This window comes from Balaenoptera musculus, chromosome 11, assembly GCF_009873245.2.
Source record: "Balaenoptera musculus isolate JJ_BM4_2016_0621 chromosome 11, mBalMus1.pri.v3, whole genome shotgun sequence".
NCBI lineage: Eukaryota > Metazoa > Chordata > Mammalia > Artiodactyla > Balaenopteridae > Balaenoptera > Balaenoptera musculus.
Window position 1 is genome coordinate 33,751,337 of NC_045795.1, and position 19,629 is coordinate 33,770,965.

General features: G+C 47.7%; 1 protein-coding gene across 1 annotated transcript; it reads left to right on the top strand.

The window, feature by feature from the left end:
* The first annotated feature begins 11,831 nt into the window (after positions 1 to 11,831).
* LOC118904228 (trem-like transcript 2 protein) lies at positions 11,832 to 18,951 on the top strand. The gene is made up of 5 exons (XM_036870145.1): positions 11,832 to 11,993; positions 14,096 to 14,416; positions 16,955 to 17,375; positions 18,448 to 18,554; positions 18,857 to 18,951. Exons 1-5 carry the CDS (start codon positions 11,939 to 11,941, stop codon positions 18,949 to 18,951), a joined length of 999 nt encoding a protein of 332 aa, XP_036726040.1. The 5' UTR covers positions 11,832 to 11,938.
* The last annotated feature ends 678 nt before the right edge of the window (positions 18,952 to 19,629 follow it).

The window sequence follows — 19,629 nt, forward strand, 5'->3', positions numbered from 1 at the left end:
CTGTCCCATCAGGGATTGGATGAAGAAATAGAAGGTGGAGGTTCTTCTGCAGCATCTTGAGGTTGAGAAAATTATGTGAAGTCAAACAAACAATCTCTCATCGCTGTGCTGATATCCTGGGAGATGTAAAGAAGTGTAAGGCAGTCTCCCCCTAAAGGAATCAGGCGCTAAGGTATAGGAGCATTAATAGAGGAAAAGGCAAATAATGACAAAAGGGCCAAGCAGCAACACGAAGGCAAAACTACGGTGGAAGTCACTCTAGCAAGCCACAGAGAGGGGATGTGGAAAGAAGGTAAGGGCAGACAGAGCTGGGTTCAAATCCTATCTCTGCCATTTTCTACATATGTGACCTTAGGAAGTCCTCTCTCCTCTTTGAATTTCATTTTCCTCATTTGTAAAGAGTACCTACTCAGAAGTATTCATTTGTAAATGGTACCTACTTCAGAGGGTGTCCTGAGAGTTTAAAAGCAGACTGATGTAAACTACTGGCTCAGGATTTACAGCACAGTAGGTGGCTAGTAAAAGTTATAGTGGATGATGATGATGTTCCCAGGTGTAGGGTGATCAGTGGTATTGAGGCTTGAGAGGAGAAAGAGATTAGTGCCAGCAGACCTGTTCAGGTAGACTCCCCATGCTTTTCTTTTGTCTGTATCTGAAGATGGTATTTAAGCCAGAGTTCTAAACTACCCTGGGGAGCTCCTCATTTTACCCTGGGTATTTCCCACATATACATGAGGTATACACGTTTAAAAGCTTCTGTTTGTTTTTCTCTTATTAATCTTCTTTTATTACAGGGATCTCAGCTGAGAACTCAGAAGGGTAGAGGGAAAATGATTTTTCCTGCCCTACATCTGTCAACCTCTAGGTTCCTTCCTCCGCTGAGGTCTCTCCAACTTCAGGCAGCCTTTTTGGACCAGATCTATGAAACCTATGCTGGTGGTTTCACATACGTGCAGCCCACATCTGGTCCATGGGACGTACCCATTTCATTCACCCCAGCAAACTCATGGAGCCCTGGTGGATCCCCATGCAGCCATCTTTTCTTCACTCTACCGTGGGGACAGCCAGCCATTGGCAGTCTCTGCCCATTGTAGTTCTCAGGTTTGAGTCAGACTCCAATCTGCTGTGTCCCCCAAACTCCAGGGGACGCTTAACAAGCTCTCCAAGTTGTGACCCTGAAGCCCCTCTCCCTAAGCTTGTGGTAAGGGGCAGATGTCCACTCCCTTCTGCCCCCAGGGTCATAGGACACCAAAACTGTCTCCTAATCTTCAAAATCCCCACAACTTTACATCCTTAATGTGGGTAAGGTTTAGATACCTTTTTGCGTGTGTTACACTGGTCTCCCAGCTCACTCTGGAATGTGGCATCTATTTCCTTGGGACTTGCATAAGTCAAGGTTCAGCTGCAGACAACAAAATCCAATGTACCTATGTTAAGTAGAAAGGGATCCTTTTAAAATAGAATATTAAATGGCTTACGGAATCAGATCCTACTCTGAGCTTCCGGGAATGACTGTCAAAGCCACACTGCAGGGTGGGGAGATTAAGGGGCCACTGCTCTTCCCACACTCAGGACTCTGAAGAATCAGTAAACTTTGCAAATCAGGAAGCTTCTGGCATAGTTTCTCCAGACCCACCCCATGTCAGCCACACTCTATACCACCGAAATGGACGCCTTTTTTCCTACTTAACTCCGTTCCAAATTTGTTTCAGACAAATGCCTTTGATTGGTAAAGCTTAAATTATCTCTAGAGCCCTAGCTGCCAGAAAAGCTGAGAAATGATTGTGCAGACCCTTCATAATAAAGAGGCCCACGAGAAGGAGGTGGGAATGGAAATCAATTCCACAGCATCTGCCCAAACAATCTCAGCGAAAACTGAGATGAAAATAGTTCAGATTTTAAAGATTTTCTTTCTTGCTGTCAATGAAAGACAAATTGAGTGGAAAACAAACACCCACTCTTTGTTGTGTTATGGCAAATACCTTCTTTTATCTATTATAGAGTTATGTTATAACAGCAAGTTCCTATTCACCAAAAATAATATTTTGGATATTATTATATGCTATATATCACACTCAAGCCATAAAAAGATACAGACCCAGAGAATAAATTCCAAAATTTATGGTACTTTTCTTGGAAACTTCAGTGTGTTCTAAAAAATGACTCCTATTTCCCATCAATCTACTTTATTCTATTCCTGGGATACTGACATGATCACTCATTGTGCAGTGACATTTGGAAAATTCAGCTTCCACGGCAGTCACAAAAGTAAAAATAGTTCCACTTTAGCATCCTGTAAATTGAGAGTTTTCAGAACTTCATAAAATCAGAAATGAGTACTTTAGGAACCAATTGCAGGTCTTTTGTTGTAGGGGTTGTTGCTTCTACCAATTGGGGCTATTATATTGTGATCCTTCCTCAATCTTAATCCAGCCCCGTCTTTGAAAGACTTGCCTTGAACCAAACTTCCCAGTACATTCGGACCTTGCCTTATCTAAGACGCTCTCAGAGCTCTGTTGAGGCTGAGTTCTCCTTGACCTCCGTGAGCAATAAGTTCAGCTTTCTCTTATCAATAAGTTGTGCTGGGGATATTTGAGAAGTCAGCATTGGACAATGTAATTAAATCCATCCATTTCCCCCTTATGACTTATATTTTGGGATCTTATTTAAGATGTCCTTCCCAATCTGAAGCACAATAATATTCTGCATAATTGTCTTTTAGACAATGTATGAAGATATTCTCACACATTACCTTCTATTAGCTTTACAGTTTTGACACAAACAGGACACAACGAAGAAATCTGCCCCTTAGGATGGCAGCAGGGTCTTGTTAAAGTCCATCTTCGTCATTTACAGCTGTGCTAGTACTCTAGCCATTAACCACATGTGCCTATTTGCATTTAAGTTAATTAAAATTAAACGAAAAATAAGAATTCAGTTCCTCAGTTGCACTTGCCTCATGTCGGAGCTGAACAACCACACGTGGCTGGATGGGCAGGTACAGAACATCTCCATTATTGCAGGAAATTGTGTCAGACAGCACTGCTTTCTGTATTTCTGTTTCAACATAACTGGCCGGCTAACAAAGCTTTCAGTTCCTTGTTATAAATTTAGTGTCTTATTAATACAGATTAAAACTTTTTATAGCACACTGTACTTTCACACCTGGGTAGTTTGCTTTAGCGTTTCCATTTAACTAAAGCAGATTTTCCTCTTAGAGAATCACACTTCTGATTTTTTACTTTCCTTTGTCAGAGAAAGGGTTTATATTATTTTGGTGCTTCAATCCTTTTGCCCTATTCCCCCCAAGTCTCCTCCAAAGCCTTCTTGTCCTCGCACAAAGCAAGTGCAAGCGCGGCCCATTTGGATGGATGAGGGGGATACACTGCCGGAAGCCAGGGTGCATGGGGGCTGCTCGACAGTGGGCAAAGCGCTGGGGGGCCGGGTGTTGGAGGACAGGGTCCAAATGCCCAGCTCGGCTTTGATATCTGTCTGTGAAGTCTGTGAAACGTGGGCAAGTCCCCTGGCCTGCTCTTCAGCTCAGCCTCCACAAGAAAAAAGGCTGGAGACCCGCTCTGGGGTCCCCTCTGCATGCGATCAAGGCACATGCGTGAACAGCGATGCAGAGTTGAGCAAAGCAGGGCTCACGCGGTTAAGTTAAGCCCCCTCGGCCCTCGGGGGACTCGCAGGCTGTCTAGAGAGGATGGAAGAATGTCCACAACAGGGTGGTGACACAGCACAGAATCAGGGCCAGAGTGCAGCCAGGCGCTACGTGCTCAGGGCAGCGTCGGATGGGGGCTGCAGGCTGGAGCCCTCTGCGCCAGCTTCTTGCAAGAGGGCCCCCTTGTGGCCCAACACAAGTGAGGCTAGTTGGGGAGTAGCCCCCGGAGGCATTCCAGGGGCTGGAGAAGGGGACAAGCTCCAGCAGCCTGAGAAACGACCAGCATGGAGTGGGACCATAAGGGGACTGGACACCCCGGGGCTAGAGACAGGGTGGGCACAGATAATGGGGTCTTAACGCAGACCCAGGCCTCCAACTGAGCAGAGAAGTCCAGTTAATGCAGGGCAGCTGAGCACTCTCGTGAGCTCAGTAAGCAAGACACACAGTCAGGGACAAGTAGCTGTAGACCCCTCCCCACTTTGTCCCCTCTTCTCTGGGCTGCCTAGTGACCACTTGGCCTCCAGGTCTCCTCGTTACTTTCCTCAGAAACTCCAGCTTCCCAACTCCTCTCTCCTGTTGTCACCCTTTTCCCTGGGGCTCCTGGAGGCCCAGCTCCACAGCAGGACCAGGGCAGGGAGACTTCTGCTCATTTTAGGGAGCTGAGATAATTATGTTACCTGAACAGGACACTGTGAATACCAAACACACCCAGGGAGAGCTGGGTTATAACCAACTGGGAAAAACAGTGAATTCAACACCCACTGGAATGTATGCCTGACCGGTGTGCAGTGCAGCAAACCCACCTCAGGTAAACTAGTCACTGAAAATGACCCTAATCGGTATTCTTTAAGCCTAATCAAACTAAGTGTTTTAAAAATGTTTTCTTTGTTAGCTATCAAGTACTTATAAATATTTTGTACAAATAGTCTCTCTCCCTTTTTAAGTGAAATTTTTTGTTTTAGAGTAGTCTTAGGTTTCAGAAAAATGAGGATATTACACAGAGTTCCCATATATCCCACACCCAGTTTCCCTTATTGCTAATATCTTACATTAATATGGTGCCTTTGTCATAATTACTTAACCAATAATGATATATTATTATTGACTAAAGTTCGTACTTCATTCATATTTCCTTAGCTTTTACCTAATGTCCTTTTTCTGTTCCAGGGTCCCACCCAGGACATCTCATCACATTGAGTCTGCATGTCTCCTTAGATTCTTCTTGGCTGTGACCATTTCTTAAAATTTCCTTATTTTTGATGGTTTTGACAGTTTTGAGGAGTACTGGTCAGGTATTTCATAAAGTCTTTCATTTGAGAGCTGTTTGATGTTCTTTCTCATGGGGTTAGGGGTTTGGGGGAGGAAGACTGCAGGGGTAAAATGCCGTTCTCATCACATCATATCAAGGGTTCATGCTATCAATGTGATTATCACTGTTGATCTTAACCTTGATCACCAGGCTGAGGTGGTGACTGTCAGTCTCGTCCACCATAAAGTTACTCTTCCCCCCTTCTCCATGCTGTCCTCTTTGGACACTATGGATGGCCCACACTTAGGGGGTGGGGAGTTATGCTTTCCCTCCTTGAGAGCAGAGTATCTACATAAATTATTTGGAATTCTTCTGCATGGGAGATTTGTCTGTTCTCCCCCATTTATTTATTTTTTCAATCATTTCCTAGGAACCATCTTTACAGTTCCTCGAATTAAAACTTTGCCCCCCCCAAAACCTCCCAGGGTGGAAACACATCATTGACCTCCCCCATGCCTGGAACTGGGGGTCCCTGTATTGCCCCGGGGACCAGAGGGACTCAGGACCCAGCTCAGGCCACCAAGGGCCCCCTGACCACTCACAGGCAGAGCACAGAGTGAAAGAAAAGAGGAACAGCCTCTTATGTCACCACGGTTTCATTTTGGGCATCCTCAGGCTCCCCCAGCAACAGTGAAGGAGTGTGATGGGGTGGAAGGTGTGAGCTGTGGAGAGGGGGAGGAGTTGGGCCACAGGGAGCAAGTGAGGCTTTTTTCTTTTTTAAAATTTTTTGGTCGTGCCACGTGGCATGTGAGATCTTCGCTCCCCGACCAGGGATTGAACCTGCACTCCCTGCAGTGGAAGCGTGGAGTCTTAACCTCTGGACCGCCAGGGAGGGCCCAGCTTTTTTCTTTAAAAGCATATTTTTTTTGAAGTATAGTTGATTTACAATGTGGTGTTAGTTTCAGGTATACAGCGAAGTTATTTATATATGCCGGATTCAAGTTCTTTCTCCCAATCCATAGCTTGCCTTTTTGTTTCCTTAAATATGTGTTTGATGGGCAAAATTTTAATTCCTCATTAAGTCTAGCTAATCAAAATTTGGAATTTCGTGGTTAGTGTTTTTTGTGTCCTATCTAGAAAACATTTGACTAGCCAAAAGTCATGAAGATATTCTCTAATGTGAGGCTTTTTTCTTTTTTTAAATTTTTTAAAAGAGGAACAGCCTCTTATTTTCCTCTAGAATGACATTCTAGAAGCTTTATAGTTTTAATCTTTACATTTAGGTTTATGGTCCATTTTGAACGAATTTTCATATATTATATGAGGCAAGGCTTGAGGCTCACTTTTGTCCTTGATCCAGTTGTTTAAGCATCAATTTTTTAAAAAGACTTTTTTTCTTATTTAATTACCTTTAGCAAACGTTGATTTACTGTATATGTGGGCCTATTTCTGGATCCTCTATTTTAGTCTATTGATCTGTTTGTCCTTACACGAATACCACTCTGTCTTGATTACTGTAGCAAATATTTACATCAGATAATGTAAGTATTTCAACTTGTTTTTCTTTTTCAAGATTGTTTTGGCTATTCCATAACCTTTGCATCTCTGTATAAATTTTAGGATCATATTGTCAATTTCAACAAATAAAATATCTATTGACTGATGAGTGGATAAACAAAATGTATATCCATACAATGGAATTTTATTCAGCTATTTAAAGAATGAAGTACTGATACAACGTTACAGAAAGTACTGCTACAACATGGCCGAAAACACTACCCTAAAGGAGCTGATCATAAAGCATCAATACTATATGATTTTGTTTTCTTGAATTGTCCAGAATAGGCAAATCTATAAAGATAGAAAGTAGTGGTCGCCTGGGGCTGCAGTGTGGGGAGAGGCAGGAAAAGGGAGAGTGATAAGCTGGAAAATGGCCTCCCCAAGGATATCCACGTCCTAATCCCCAGAACCTGTGAATGTTACCTCATATGGCAAACCAAGTCTCTTTGCAGATGTGGTAAGTTAAGGATTTTGAGATGGGGAGCTTATCCTGGATTATGTGTCTGGCACTAAATGCAATCACATGTATCCTTATAACAGGGAGACAGAGGGAGGTTTGAACACACACAGAAGAGAAGGTGATGCGGAGATGGAACAGAGGGATTTGAAGATGCTGGCTTTGAAGACTGGAGTGATACAGTCACAAGCCAAAGAATGTTGGCACCCACTGGAAGCTGGAGGAAGCAAGGACTAGATTCTTCCTTAGAGTCTCTGAAGGGATCACAGCCTTGCTAATACCTTGATCTTGGATCAGTGATACCGACTTCAGACTTCTGGCCTCCAGAACTGTGAGAGAATACATCTCTATTGTTTTAAGCCACCACATTTGCAGTAATAGGAAACTAATACAGGATGTGACTGCTAATGGGCGTGGGGCTTCATTTTGGGGTGATGAAATGTTCTAAAACTGGACTGTGGTGATGGTTGTACAACTCAGTGAATATACTAAAAACCACTGAAGTGTATACTTTAAATGGGTCAATTTTATATTATGTGAATTATATCTCAGTAAGACTGATATAAGATGTTTGTGGGGACTTCCCTGGTGGTGCAGTGGTTAAGAATCCGCCTGCCAATTCAGGGGACATGGGTTCGACCCCTGGTCCAGGAAGATCCCACATGCGGCAGAACAACTAAGCCTGTGTGCCACAACTACTGAGCCTGCGCTCTAGAGCCCGCGAGCCACAACTACTAAGCCCATGTGCCATAACTACTGAAGCCCATGCACCTAGAGCCCGTGCTGTACAAGAGAAGCCACCGCAATGAGAAGCCCATGCGCCGCAACTAGAGAAAGCCTGTGCGCAGCAATGAAGACCCAATGCAGCCAAAAATAAATAAATAAAATAAATAAATTTATTAAAAAAAGACATATTAGACTAAAGAGCCCTCAAACTCATTAAGAAGAAAACAAACAAATAAAAAATGAAAAAATCTGAAGAGACCCATCTCAAAGAAGATATGTTGATGGCAAATAGATACAATAAAATATATTCAGTATCATTAGTTATTGGAGAAATGCAAAATAAAATCACAATGAATACTACTACACACTATTAGAATGGGAGAAAAAATACCTGACAACAATAAAATGCTAGGAAGGATAGGGAGCAACAGGAACATCAATGCAAACGCAAAACGGTGCAGCCACTTTGAAAAACAATTAGTCAGTTTCTTTAAAATTAAACATAATCTTACCGTACAACTCAGCAATTTCACTCTAGGTATTTACCCAAGTGAAATGTAAACCTATGTTCACACAAAAACCTGTGTATAAATATTTGTAGTAGTTTAAAATATTTATTTATTTATTTATTTATTATACAGCAGGTTCTTATTAGTTATCTATTTTATACATATTAGTGTCAATCCCAGTCTCCGAATTCATCCCACCCCCACCCCCCTGCTTTCCCCCCTTGGTGTCCATACGTTTGTTCTCTACATCTGTGTCTCTACTTCTGCCTTGCAAACCAGTTCATCTGTACCATTTTTCTAGATTCCACATATATGCGTTAATATATGATATTTATTTTTCTCTTTCTGACTTATTTGGAATAGCCCCAAACTGGAAACCAAATATGATTGTCCCTGAACTGGGAGGCATATGTATAAACAATTGTGATACAGCCATACAATGGGGTTCTGCTTTGAAGTAAAAAGAAACAAAGTACTGATATACTCAACACACAACATCTCAAATGCATCATACTAAGTGAAAGAAGCCAACTTAATATGCTTGGCTGGAGAAAAGGGAACCCTCCTACACTGTTGGTGGGAATGTAAGTTGGTGCAGCCATTATGGAAAACAGTATGGAGGGTCCGCAGAAAACTAAAAATAGAGTTGCTACATGATCCAGCAATCCCACTCCTGGGCATATATCCAGACAAAACTATAATTCAAAAAGATACATGCACCCCTATATTCATAGTAGCACTATTTACAATAGCCAGGACATGGAAACAACCTAAATGTCCATTGACAGATGAATGGATAAAGAAGGTGTGGTACATATATACAATAGAATATTATTCAGCCATAAAAAAGAACGAAATAATGCCATTTGTAGCAACATGGATGGAACTAGAGATTATCATACTAAGTGAAGTAAGTCAGAAAGACAAATACCATATATCACTTATATGTGGAATCTAAAATATGACACAAATGAACTTATCAACCAAACAGAAACAGACTCACAGACAGAGAAGAGACTTGTGGCTGCCAAGGGAGAGGGGGTTGGGGGAGGGATGGATTGGGAGTTTGGGATTAGCACATGTAAGCTATTATATATAGAATGGATAAACAACAAGGTCTTACTGTATAGCACAGGGAACTATATTCAATATCCTGTGATAAACCATAATGGAAAAGAATATAAAAAATGTATATATGTATAACTGAATCACTTTGCTGTACAGCAGAAATTAACACAACATTGTAAATCAACTATACTTCAATAAAAAAAATATGCTACACACTGTACCAGTTCATTTTTATAACATTCTGGAAAGGGCAAAACTATACAGGGGAAAAAAAACCCCAGATCAGTTTCCTAGGAACTGAGGGTGGAGCAAGGGGAGGACTAAAAAAGGACACGAGGAAACTTTGGCGGGTAATGAAACACTTCTATATCTTGATTAGGGTGGTGGTTACAAGTTCCCATGGGTTTCTCAAACTTCCAGAACTTTCTACTGAAAAGGGTGAATTTTACTCTATGCAAATTAGACCTTAATTTTTAAAAATCCAAAATAGAAAGACACAAAAATATCCTGCTATGTTAAATTATTTTGTACATAAAAGCCTAATTAATATATACACAGTTTTAGAGATTTTGATAAATCCTTCCAAATTTCCCTTGCAAACATTGGATCCAGTTTATACCTCTCTGTCAATGGAATGAGAGCATTTGGATTTTTATATCCTTATCAACACAGCTATCAGTGACTGCACTTTTCACAAGGCCTCACTCAGGGCTAGGGACACAGCAGGGATTTAATAGAAGCATTTATTCCAAGCACATGAAGTCCCCACAAGAGATAAATGAGATTTTCCCCGAGTCCCGAAGCCATTTACTGTTCTGATGGAGGAAAGAAAGGAAGGAAGATACCATGTGTGTTGGGAGGAGAGACAGCCTCTGAACTCAGGGGTCTGAGGAGCAGTGTTAAACTGGGGGAGACTATGAAAAAGGAAGGGTGAATAAGGAAAGCATACTATGTCTTATGGGGGCTGAGAGGTCTGAAGTGACAACTGTATCTCATTTCTATACCCCAAACGCCCAGCACCAGGCATAGCACATAAGACTGTAAGAACAAACAAACTGATGAGTAAATGAATGAATGTTGAGACTAAAATTTGGGATCAGCAAAGATAAAACTTCCTTGCTTTGGGATTTGGGGGTTCAAGCTCAGTTTAAGACTGTGGCCATGCAAACTTGAGGACGTTTTACTCCGAGTTCTATCTAAGGAGAAGAAAGTCGGCATAGGTGAGTAGGGGGAGGGCACATAGTCATGAGGGTCCACCTGGGTCCCCACGCACATAGGAGCCTACGACACAACTCCTGGATGTCAGAAGTCTATCCTTCTGATTCTCAGCCCTGGGGACTGAGTGAAGGGTGGGGTCTTGGGCCAAATGCTGGGTCATTTTAGCTGGAGCTGGGCGGCTGTATAGGAGAGATAGGGTTGGTTGAGAGGAAGTTGAGTGCGCATGCCTGTGTGCTGGCTGGGGGCTGGAGCAGGGGAAGAAGGGGCAGGGGGCGTGGTTTCTGGAGAAGAGGTGGGGGAGGGGAAGCATTGGGGCTGTTTTAGGAAGGCTGCAGCAGGGAACCGGAGTCTGGACAGAGCTGGTGGGTGATTAGAGATGTTGGTAGGAGAGGCAGAGAGAGGGATAAAGGTAAGGAGATGTGAGCATTGAAAAGGAGAGGCAGCTGCCGCTTGTGTAAGTATGAGACAGTGCGTGAGTGTGTGTGTGTGTGTGTATGAGAGAGTGTGTGAGTGTATGTGTCTGTGTGTGTATGAGAGAGTGTGTGAGTGTATGTGTCTGTGTGTGTATGAGAGAGTGTGTGAGTGTCTGTGTCTGTGTGTGTATGAGAGAGTGTGTGAGTGTATGTGTCTGTGTGTGTATGAGAGAGTGTGTGAGTGTCTGTGTCTGTGTGTGTGTGTGTGTGTGTGCGTGCGCGCATACGTGAGAGCACAGGGGCTCCTCCCCGAACCCAAACTTTATGCTCCGAGTCTTACAATTTGCATCTTCTTTTCTCCTGTCACTCTAACCATGACAAAAATAAGGTTGCATTTGAGCATGTAAGGGGTTATTTGCAAGTGTGAGCCTGAGTGACTGTTCTGACCAGCCAGGAGCCTGGGAGAGAGAGAGGCAGAGTGCCAGAACGAACGCACACATGCACGAATGAGTGCATGAATAAACAAATGGGAGCTTACAAGAAACTCCCTGTGAATGTGGGTTTGTGAAAAACGTTGGGTCTGAGATGCCCCACCCAAGCCCCAGAGCCTATATCTCTGGGTCTCTGAGCCCAGAGAATTCCAGGGAAGTCTGTGCCTGAGGTTCTAGAAACCTCACACTAGCCCCCTAGATGAATAACTGGCTTCGGAGGCTGGCATTCCTAATGGACCAGATTCCAGGAGGGAATCCAGAGGGTGAGGAGTCTGCTGACGCTGAGAGCCCTGCCTGGGCTGGGAGGCCCCGGACCGGGTGGAGCAGCCACTCCTGCCTGAAGTTTTGAGTAACAGGGGGTGGAAACTGCACCAGCACCGCCCTCTCGCAGGCCCTGCGGGCCCCTGCGGTCTGCTGGTCACAGTGGGTCCCACAACTTCCTCACTTCCCTAAATGGGCAACTTCATATTTAGAACCCCAGGTCTTCCCTGGCAGCCCCAAGTGGCACGTCCAGCGTAGGCCTGGGGCCCTAACCTTGGATCCCTGCCCCCTGCTGGACTTGTGCCCGTCCCCACTGCACGGCGCCATGGCTCCCACCTTCCTGCTGCTGCTGCTGCTGTGGCTCCAGGGCCCTGTCGCAGGTGAGAGGGTGGGTGGGTGGCTTACGGGGGAGGGAGTGGTCTGTTCCTGGACCCCCTTCCTGCTTTTCCGTGCTCAGTGATCTTGTGGGGTTGGAGGAGGAGGCGGTCTGGCTGACCTAGTAGCTCCTTACCAGAGACCAGTAAGAAGGTTCCCTCCCAGTATCTGGCCCTGGGCAAAGCTAACCCAGGCCTCACAAACTAAGATAAAGCTCTGGACCCTCTCTGCATGGGCCCCTTTATCTGCCTGTCTTCCTCAGGACCTCTGACCAGGGCCACTCCACTTCCTCACACACAACAAGCCCTCGTCCCTTGGCCTCTGTCGGGAAAGTCCTGTTTGGTTCCTACGGGAATCATTACCTTACATGTGTGCGCTTTGAACTTGCTTTTTCTTGGAATGTTGATGCCACAACCTCCGTCCCTAGCCCCTGTCCTGGGGTGGGGGTAGGGAAGCAATCCCTGAAGCAATCTCTCCCACCCCACGGCTACTAAATGCTCCTTGAGGGGGCCTCACCCAATCCTGCCTTGCTCGCTGCCATGACAACCAAGTTACCATTTCCTGTTCAGTTCTGGGCACCTCCTGTGTGAGGGGTGGAAGGTGGGCACACATAAACACAGTGCCCTGGAGACCCGTTCTAAGGTCGCCCTATCTGTACGCCTCTCCCAGAGAGACCCGCTTTTCCAGGGCAGAAGAGTGTCCCCTGGGGTCCCCCAAACCTGCCACCTGCCAAATAATTGAGTTGGATCATTTAACTTGCATGGGACAAAGTGATACGAGAGAGGGCATTACCTTACTCCAAGCCTCAACTCTAGTGGCAGCTGGGTTGGAAACTAAGGTGGATGTCTGGGGTGCTGGGCCCTTGGCTATCACAGCTCTGGGTTCCATTGGGAAAGTCTGGAGCAACCTGCATTTGGGAGAAGGAGACGTGCACTGAGCATGTACTACATTCAAGGCACTGTCCTGGGGCACAGTTCTCAGAGCCAGCCAGAGACAGATAAGAAACAGAGACATTAAGTGATCTGCTCACATGGTTAGTCAGTGGTAGAACCTGAGTTTTAACCTATGTTTATTTAGACTCCAAAATGCTGTCCACTCTGTCCTACTGGGGAGAACTGTGTGCGTGTTTGCAGAAGGCTCAGAGGGTGTTCAAGGAGGAAATGCCAAGCTGAGGGTGGGTAGAGCGCTGGAGGGCCCTCACTGCAGCTTTCTCTCTCTCACTGTCCCCTGATTCACCACCCCAGCCTTAGTTCTACCCTCTCCCCATCAGACCACGGGTTATGAAGCTCACTGACCACATCTTCTTCCTAGGCATAGAAGGCAACATATGAACAGTGAATAATTGTAGAATTCTTTGGTTTACACTCCACTGGGAGTGTATATAAATGTCTGGGCATATCGGATCTACGGGTTTTAGGTAACTAGAATATTTTAAAATTAAACATCACCTAGAATGAACTCAGACAACTTGCTATTTAAAAGATGACTAGAGTAAACCTGTTTGTGAAACAAATAACTACTCAATATTTTCAAAGATTGAATTTTCTTATCTACCTAGGTTTGTTGTGCTCTGGAATTTCAGAATGATGACTTGCGTTTGGTTTGTGTCTCTGTCTCATTGAGGGCAGGACCTGACTCTTTCCCACAAGACCCTGAAGACAGGGCTTATGACTCTCCCATCAGACTAGAAAATGCCGCAAAGAAAACGGCTGCGTCTGCTGAAGTTCCTTGAGTGTAAGGGCTGAGTTTCCTTCATTAGACTAGGGGCTCCCTGTGGGCTACGCCTGTGTCTCCACCATCAGACTAGGAGTCCCCGGAGGGCTAGCCCTGTATCTTCCTCATCATTTTAGGATTCCCCAAGGGCACAGGACTACTGTCTCCCCCATCAGTCTGGGAACTACAGGGCAGGGCTAGTGTCTTCTCCAACAGACCAAGAGCTCCCTGGGGGAGAAGCCCGTGTCCCCCTCCATCAGAGTTGGGCTGTATTTCTTCTTCACACTCTGAGTTCCATGACAGCAGAGAAATATCCACCTCCTCTCCCTTCACCACGAGCTTCGAGTTTCAAGATGCTTCCTTCCTCCTTTCTCAACAAGTCGTGTCTCCCCAGGTGCCCCTGTCGAGAGCGTGTACTCCAAAGTGCGGCACTTTGAAGGGGAGACTCTCTCTGTGCAGTGCTCCTACAAGAGCCGCAAAAACCACATAGAGGGTAAAGTTTGGTGCAAAATCAGGAGGAAGAAGTGCGAGACTGTGTTCACCCGTGTTGGGGTGCAGGGGCCGCGCTATTTGCTGCAGGACGATACCCAGGCCAAGGTGGTCAGTATCACCATGGCGGCCCTGAGGCGCCAGGACTCGGGCCGGTACTGGTGCATGCGCAACAGCTCTGGCATCCTCTACCCTCTGATGGGCTTCCTGCTGGAAGTGTCTCCAGGTGAGCAGGCCTGCTGGGGCACTGGGATGCTGGGGGGGTGTCCTCCCCGCCCTGTACTCCACTGACATCAAATATAACAATAATAATAATCCATCAATAGGCATGATGTACAGTGGGGTTTTCACAGTTCCTTTACAGACACCTTCATGGGCATTCTTGTCACCCTTTTACAGATGAAGGAAATGAGATCTAAAAAGTCCTTGCGGCTCTGACTTTGTCCAGGGTCACAGAACTAGCAAGTGGACGAGATGAGATTAGAACTCAGGACTCTCTGTGCTTGTTTTATTCAATCATCTGTTCAATATATATCCACTGAGCCCTGATTCTGTGCCAGGCACTATTCTAGGCTCTGAGGATACAGTGGTGAGCAAAACCGGACCCATTCCTACCCTATGGGAGGTGACAGGCAATAGCACATTGTCAGATAAACAGTTGCAGATAACAATAAATGTTCTTAAGAAAATAAAACAATGTGATGAACTAGAAAGTTCAGTGGTGGAGGAAGCTACTGAATTAGTGGGGAATCAGAGAAGACCTCCCTGAGCAGATGACATCAAGCAGAGCCTGCGTGTGATGAGAGCTTTCTAGCCCTGTTGAAAGTGGGTGATTCAAAGGGCTTTCCAGGTGGGGAGAATTGCATGTGCAAAGTCCCTGAGGTGAGAAGAAGCTGGTCCATATTGAGTGTGGAGCAGAGTGATAGAAGATGAGGTTGGACAGGGAAACAGCAGCCCTAAAGTCCATGATTTGGGGTTTGAGTTTTATCCTAGGTAGAATAGGAAGCTATGGGAGAGTTTAGAGGAGGTGATATTGTGCCTTGTCTTTAAGATGATCAAAACTCTCCCTTGAGTATAGAAAAAGAGAGGAGGGCCAAGAACGTAGCCCTGCGCTCCTTCCACATTTATAAGATGGGAAAGGGTGAGGAGCCAAAGAGCCTGCAGAGAACAGCCAGTGATTGTGAAACTTATCATCCACCCTTCCCTGTCCCCCTAACCCAACTGCATCCCCATCTTCTGTTGGGTCTGAGCTAGGGTAACTGCTGTCTCTAAGATATGGAGCAAATCTCATCCCTTCCCTCTCCGGTTCTGATTTAGCCCTAGGGAAGTAGTCGAAACCAGTTTATTGAAGTCTTAATCTGTAGGGATACAAACATGAAATGGTTTTATTTTTCCCTTAGTGTATCCCTCTGTTGTACTACGTCAGATCTCACTTTCCATCTCTTAACCACAGTTTGGGGAGATTCCAACTTTGCAGACCTTTTCAATTATTAGGAAATAAAAAATGCACAGGCAATTAAAAATGCGAATCTTCTAGCAATATATGCTCTTCCAGTCCCCCTTGAAAACCAGGTTTATGGCCCCAGGCACTTGAAGTGGAGAAGGGGGACTGCTGCTGTCCAACTCCCCCTCCTTCATCTCAGGAGGGAGGGAAGGGGTGCTCCTCTCCATCACCTCCTCCTGGTCCTGCCCCTCCCAACCCCCTGGTATATTGAGGCAGGGATGAAGGAGAGGGAAACGGTTGTGTGACTTCACTGACCCTTGTAGCAGGTCTCTCTCTGTTGGATGTCACTCCTTTTCTGCCCACTCTTAGAGCCTCTGTGGCCAAATGCTGGCTCTCCCAAGGCACCTGTGTATGAGTTCTTTGAAAGGTCCTTTGGGGGTCTTCACACTGCTGAGTAGGATGATGTGGGAGATCTGGCTCCAGATCAGCCCCTTCCCCCATCCCCATCCTCACCAATGCCACTTGTTCTGGTTCCCTTGCCCAGAAAAATGGGCGCCTTCCACGGTGACCATCTGGTCCTCGGGAGTGCATCCTTGCGTGCATAGTAGTGGGATGCAGCAGCAGCTAGCAGCAGCTCTCTCCCCCTCACCATCCCTCTCTCTCTATTTTCCTGTTCCCTGATGAGAAAGACTCAACACTGCCTTCTAGACTGAGCCCTCACAGCTCCTACCACTCCCTCCTCTTCCACCATCCAAAGTCCAGCCTTCTTCTAGCAAATGGGATGATAAAGGCCTGAACTGATGCATGAGGGTGGCAGGACCAGTTCCTGTGTCTCTTAATAAGCCCCCAAGGAAGGCACCTGGCCCCGCTGCTCACGGCGTTCTTTGGGATCTGGGTCTTTGATGCTTCCTTGTCCTCATCTCTGGATCCCAGTCGCCCATCATGGAGCAACTGGGAAAGTTCATGTTCAACATCAGAGCAGAGAAATCTCTGACTTACAGGAATGAGGAAGGTCCAGGGAGTGACAAGAGAGATGGGGGTGGGGAGGGAAGTGTCCTCTTGGCCCAGGTGGCCTGACGGGGGACACTAAGAATTTTGTGAAAGACTCTTCCTCCTTTCCTGTGCCTACTTCCTCCTCCCTGACCTCACCCTCTGAACAAGCACACACCTGGTCCCTCAGCAGAGCAGAATCCTAGGTCCAAGGTCAAGGAGCAAGACAAGGACAGGTCCTACCCAGACAAGTGTGTGGGCTGCCGGGAGCTGCTTCCAGCACCAAGGCCCTCGACTCAGTCCCACTTTCCTCCCTCTCTCGTCCCTCAGCCTCCACGACCAAGAGAAACACTCCTTTTACGAAGCTGCCCACCATCCTCCAGAGTGGAACTGTCGTCACAGCTGGCCCAGCCCTCACCTCAGGCCCTGATGCCCCTTTCACCACAAGCACGACGGTGTTCACACCTGGACTCCTCACCTTGCCTAGACTCTTGCCCTTCCCTGCCTCAGGGAGCATCAGACTGACCTCTGTGACGGGCTACGGCTTCACTGGCGCCAGCCCCTCCACCACGGGGCCCAGGAGGACCATGGGGTCCCAGACAGTGACTGCGTCTCCCAGCAATGCCGCAGCCTCCGCTGCTGGCCCAGCCTCCACCCCCACTAAGGCTGCGCCCCTGTGCACCACGGGATCGCCCACCACGGGAATGTGCCCCACTGGCAGGTCTCTCCTCAACCAATTATCCCCCAGCAGGTACCCGGGGGGCCTGGGTTGAAGGCCATTTTCCCAGACATGGCAACAGTTCTTGGTGCCTGAAGAGACCCCAAGGTGAAATGTTACAGCAGACCAGCCCCTTTCGCCCACCGGGAACTCAGTTTGACCTGTTGCTGAATGGGAGGTGGGAGAGGGAAGCTGGGATGGACATGGGACAGAAATGAAGGCAGTGGGAAAGGAGGTCAGGGGCTGGGTCAGCATAAGAGTCTGTGGATGAAGAGGAGAGGGTAGGGACCGGACAAGGGGAGCAGCCTGGGGAGTAGGAAGTGGGAAATGGGGACACTTTAATTTGAGTTCCCTGAGGAGTGGACTGTGAGACCAGGATTCACATTGTATTTGGAACACTGGAAAGAGCATGGGGAAGTGAGACAGGGAAGGGAAGGCAGCAGATAGAGAACTTACTGAGGCTGGTTATCACTGTGGGCAGCAAGAGCTCAATCCCGCTGGGGAGACTCTAGGGTCCAGTGTCTAGCAGCCACCTGGAGGGCAAGGGAGCTTGGGTATTTATACACCCACTCTCTTGCTTATTGGTAGAGGGCTGCCTGCCATGTGTGGCATGGAGAGCACCAGTGACCACAGAAAGCCCTCAGGCCAAAAAATTTTTAAATGGAGTTGCTGAGGACTGGTGTACATGGAAGTGATACAGCAAGGGAATATAGGCAGGGCACCTATAGCATCTGTTCCGAAGGACAAAGGTGGGAAGTGCCATCCTCAGTCACCATGAGGAGAGTAAGAACGTTGGTTTCTTCTGTCACAAATGGGGGTCTCTTAGAGCCCTTGTCCTCAGCAGATTTGGGGGAATAATGGAGGAGAGGTACTAAAGTGGAGAGATGCTTCCCTTCGCTGGGGGTACGGGGCTTCATCCCTGACCTCTGAGCACCTCACTTCCTTCTCCCACGGGTGGGCCCCCAAGGAAGAGAAGCCATCACTCCCCGCGGGGACTGGCAGGTTTCCCCTGGTCCCACTCCTCTCGCGTGGTGTGCAGAAGGACGTGGGCCAGGGTGGGGCACCCTGGTACTCACCTCCTCCGCACTCTGTCCTGTCTCCGCAGGCACCAGGACTTCTATCCTGCTGTGCTCGTGGGGGTGCTGGCCTTGCTCCCAGTGCCTGTGATGCTGATCGTGGTCTATGGCTTCTGGAAGAAGAGGCACATGGGAAGTGAGTAGCGCCCACCCTCTTGGCCCCCCGAGGACAGAGCGCTGGGGGGTTTGACACCCTTTCCAAAGTGCCCGACATGCCCTCGGTCCCCAGGCGGTGTGTCCTCGCCTGTGTCCAGTCAGGAGGACCGTACAGCACCCAGGTGAGGGAGGCGGGTGGGCAGGCAGCGACAGCTTAGCGTAGCCTTCTGGGGCTGAGCCAACAGGAAGCCGAGGGCAGAGGCAGAGGGGCTGGGCTGGCCCAGGAGCTGTGGGTGGTGAGCAGGAGGACCGCCCTCTTCATCTCTGTCCCCATCCTCGCAGGCTACAGCATGTGCCGTGATCCTGCCAGATCCTGGAGGGACCCATCCGCAAGACCGGAGCCTCCGTGGAAGCCTGCTTGGTCTGAAGCCACTTAACTGTATGGTGGGGGGGAGCTTCGCCCAGAGGGGTCCCGGGAGACCAGAGGAGGAGTGAAGATGGGGACCTGTCTGGATCGGACAGGCCGGGGATGAGGACTCAGCGCTGGACTCAGGCCTTCCCAGAACCGGAGGCTGCACTGCATCCGCTCAGTTCCCCTGGGCTGCCCGGAACCTGGCGGGGGGCAGGGGGCAGAGCAGGGGGCACCAGGCGGGAAGTCCCTGGGGGTGGGGGGGAGCCACTGAGGTGATTCTGCTGAGAGCCACAGACGCCTGGGCCCTGGCTGGATGGCAGAGAAGCCCCAGGTGTGCTGTTTGCAGACAGAGACCTCAGCTCCCATCGGCCTTGGAACCTCTTACTATCAAGCTGATGGGGGGAGGGGTGGACAGCTAGGGCTGCCCTCTCCCCACCCGGGGCTCTGTCCTCAGTTTCCCTCTGCTCTTTTCAAGCGTCCCCATGCCCTTGGGGGAAGAAAGAGCCCCAGAAACAGCCCGTGTCCTGAGGGTCCCACCCTGGAGGAGAAGAAGGAACAGTGACTAAGAGTTGGGGGTCAACAAAGGTGTTGGGGATCCCAGAGCTGTCCAAGCCCCCCAGCCCCTGGGCCAAGTGTCCTCTACGGGGCCTCTGGATGGGCCCTGATCTGACTGTGGCTGCTTGTCCGTCGAGTCCTGGGAGCC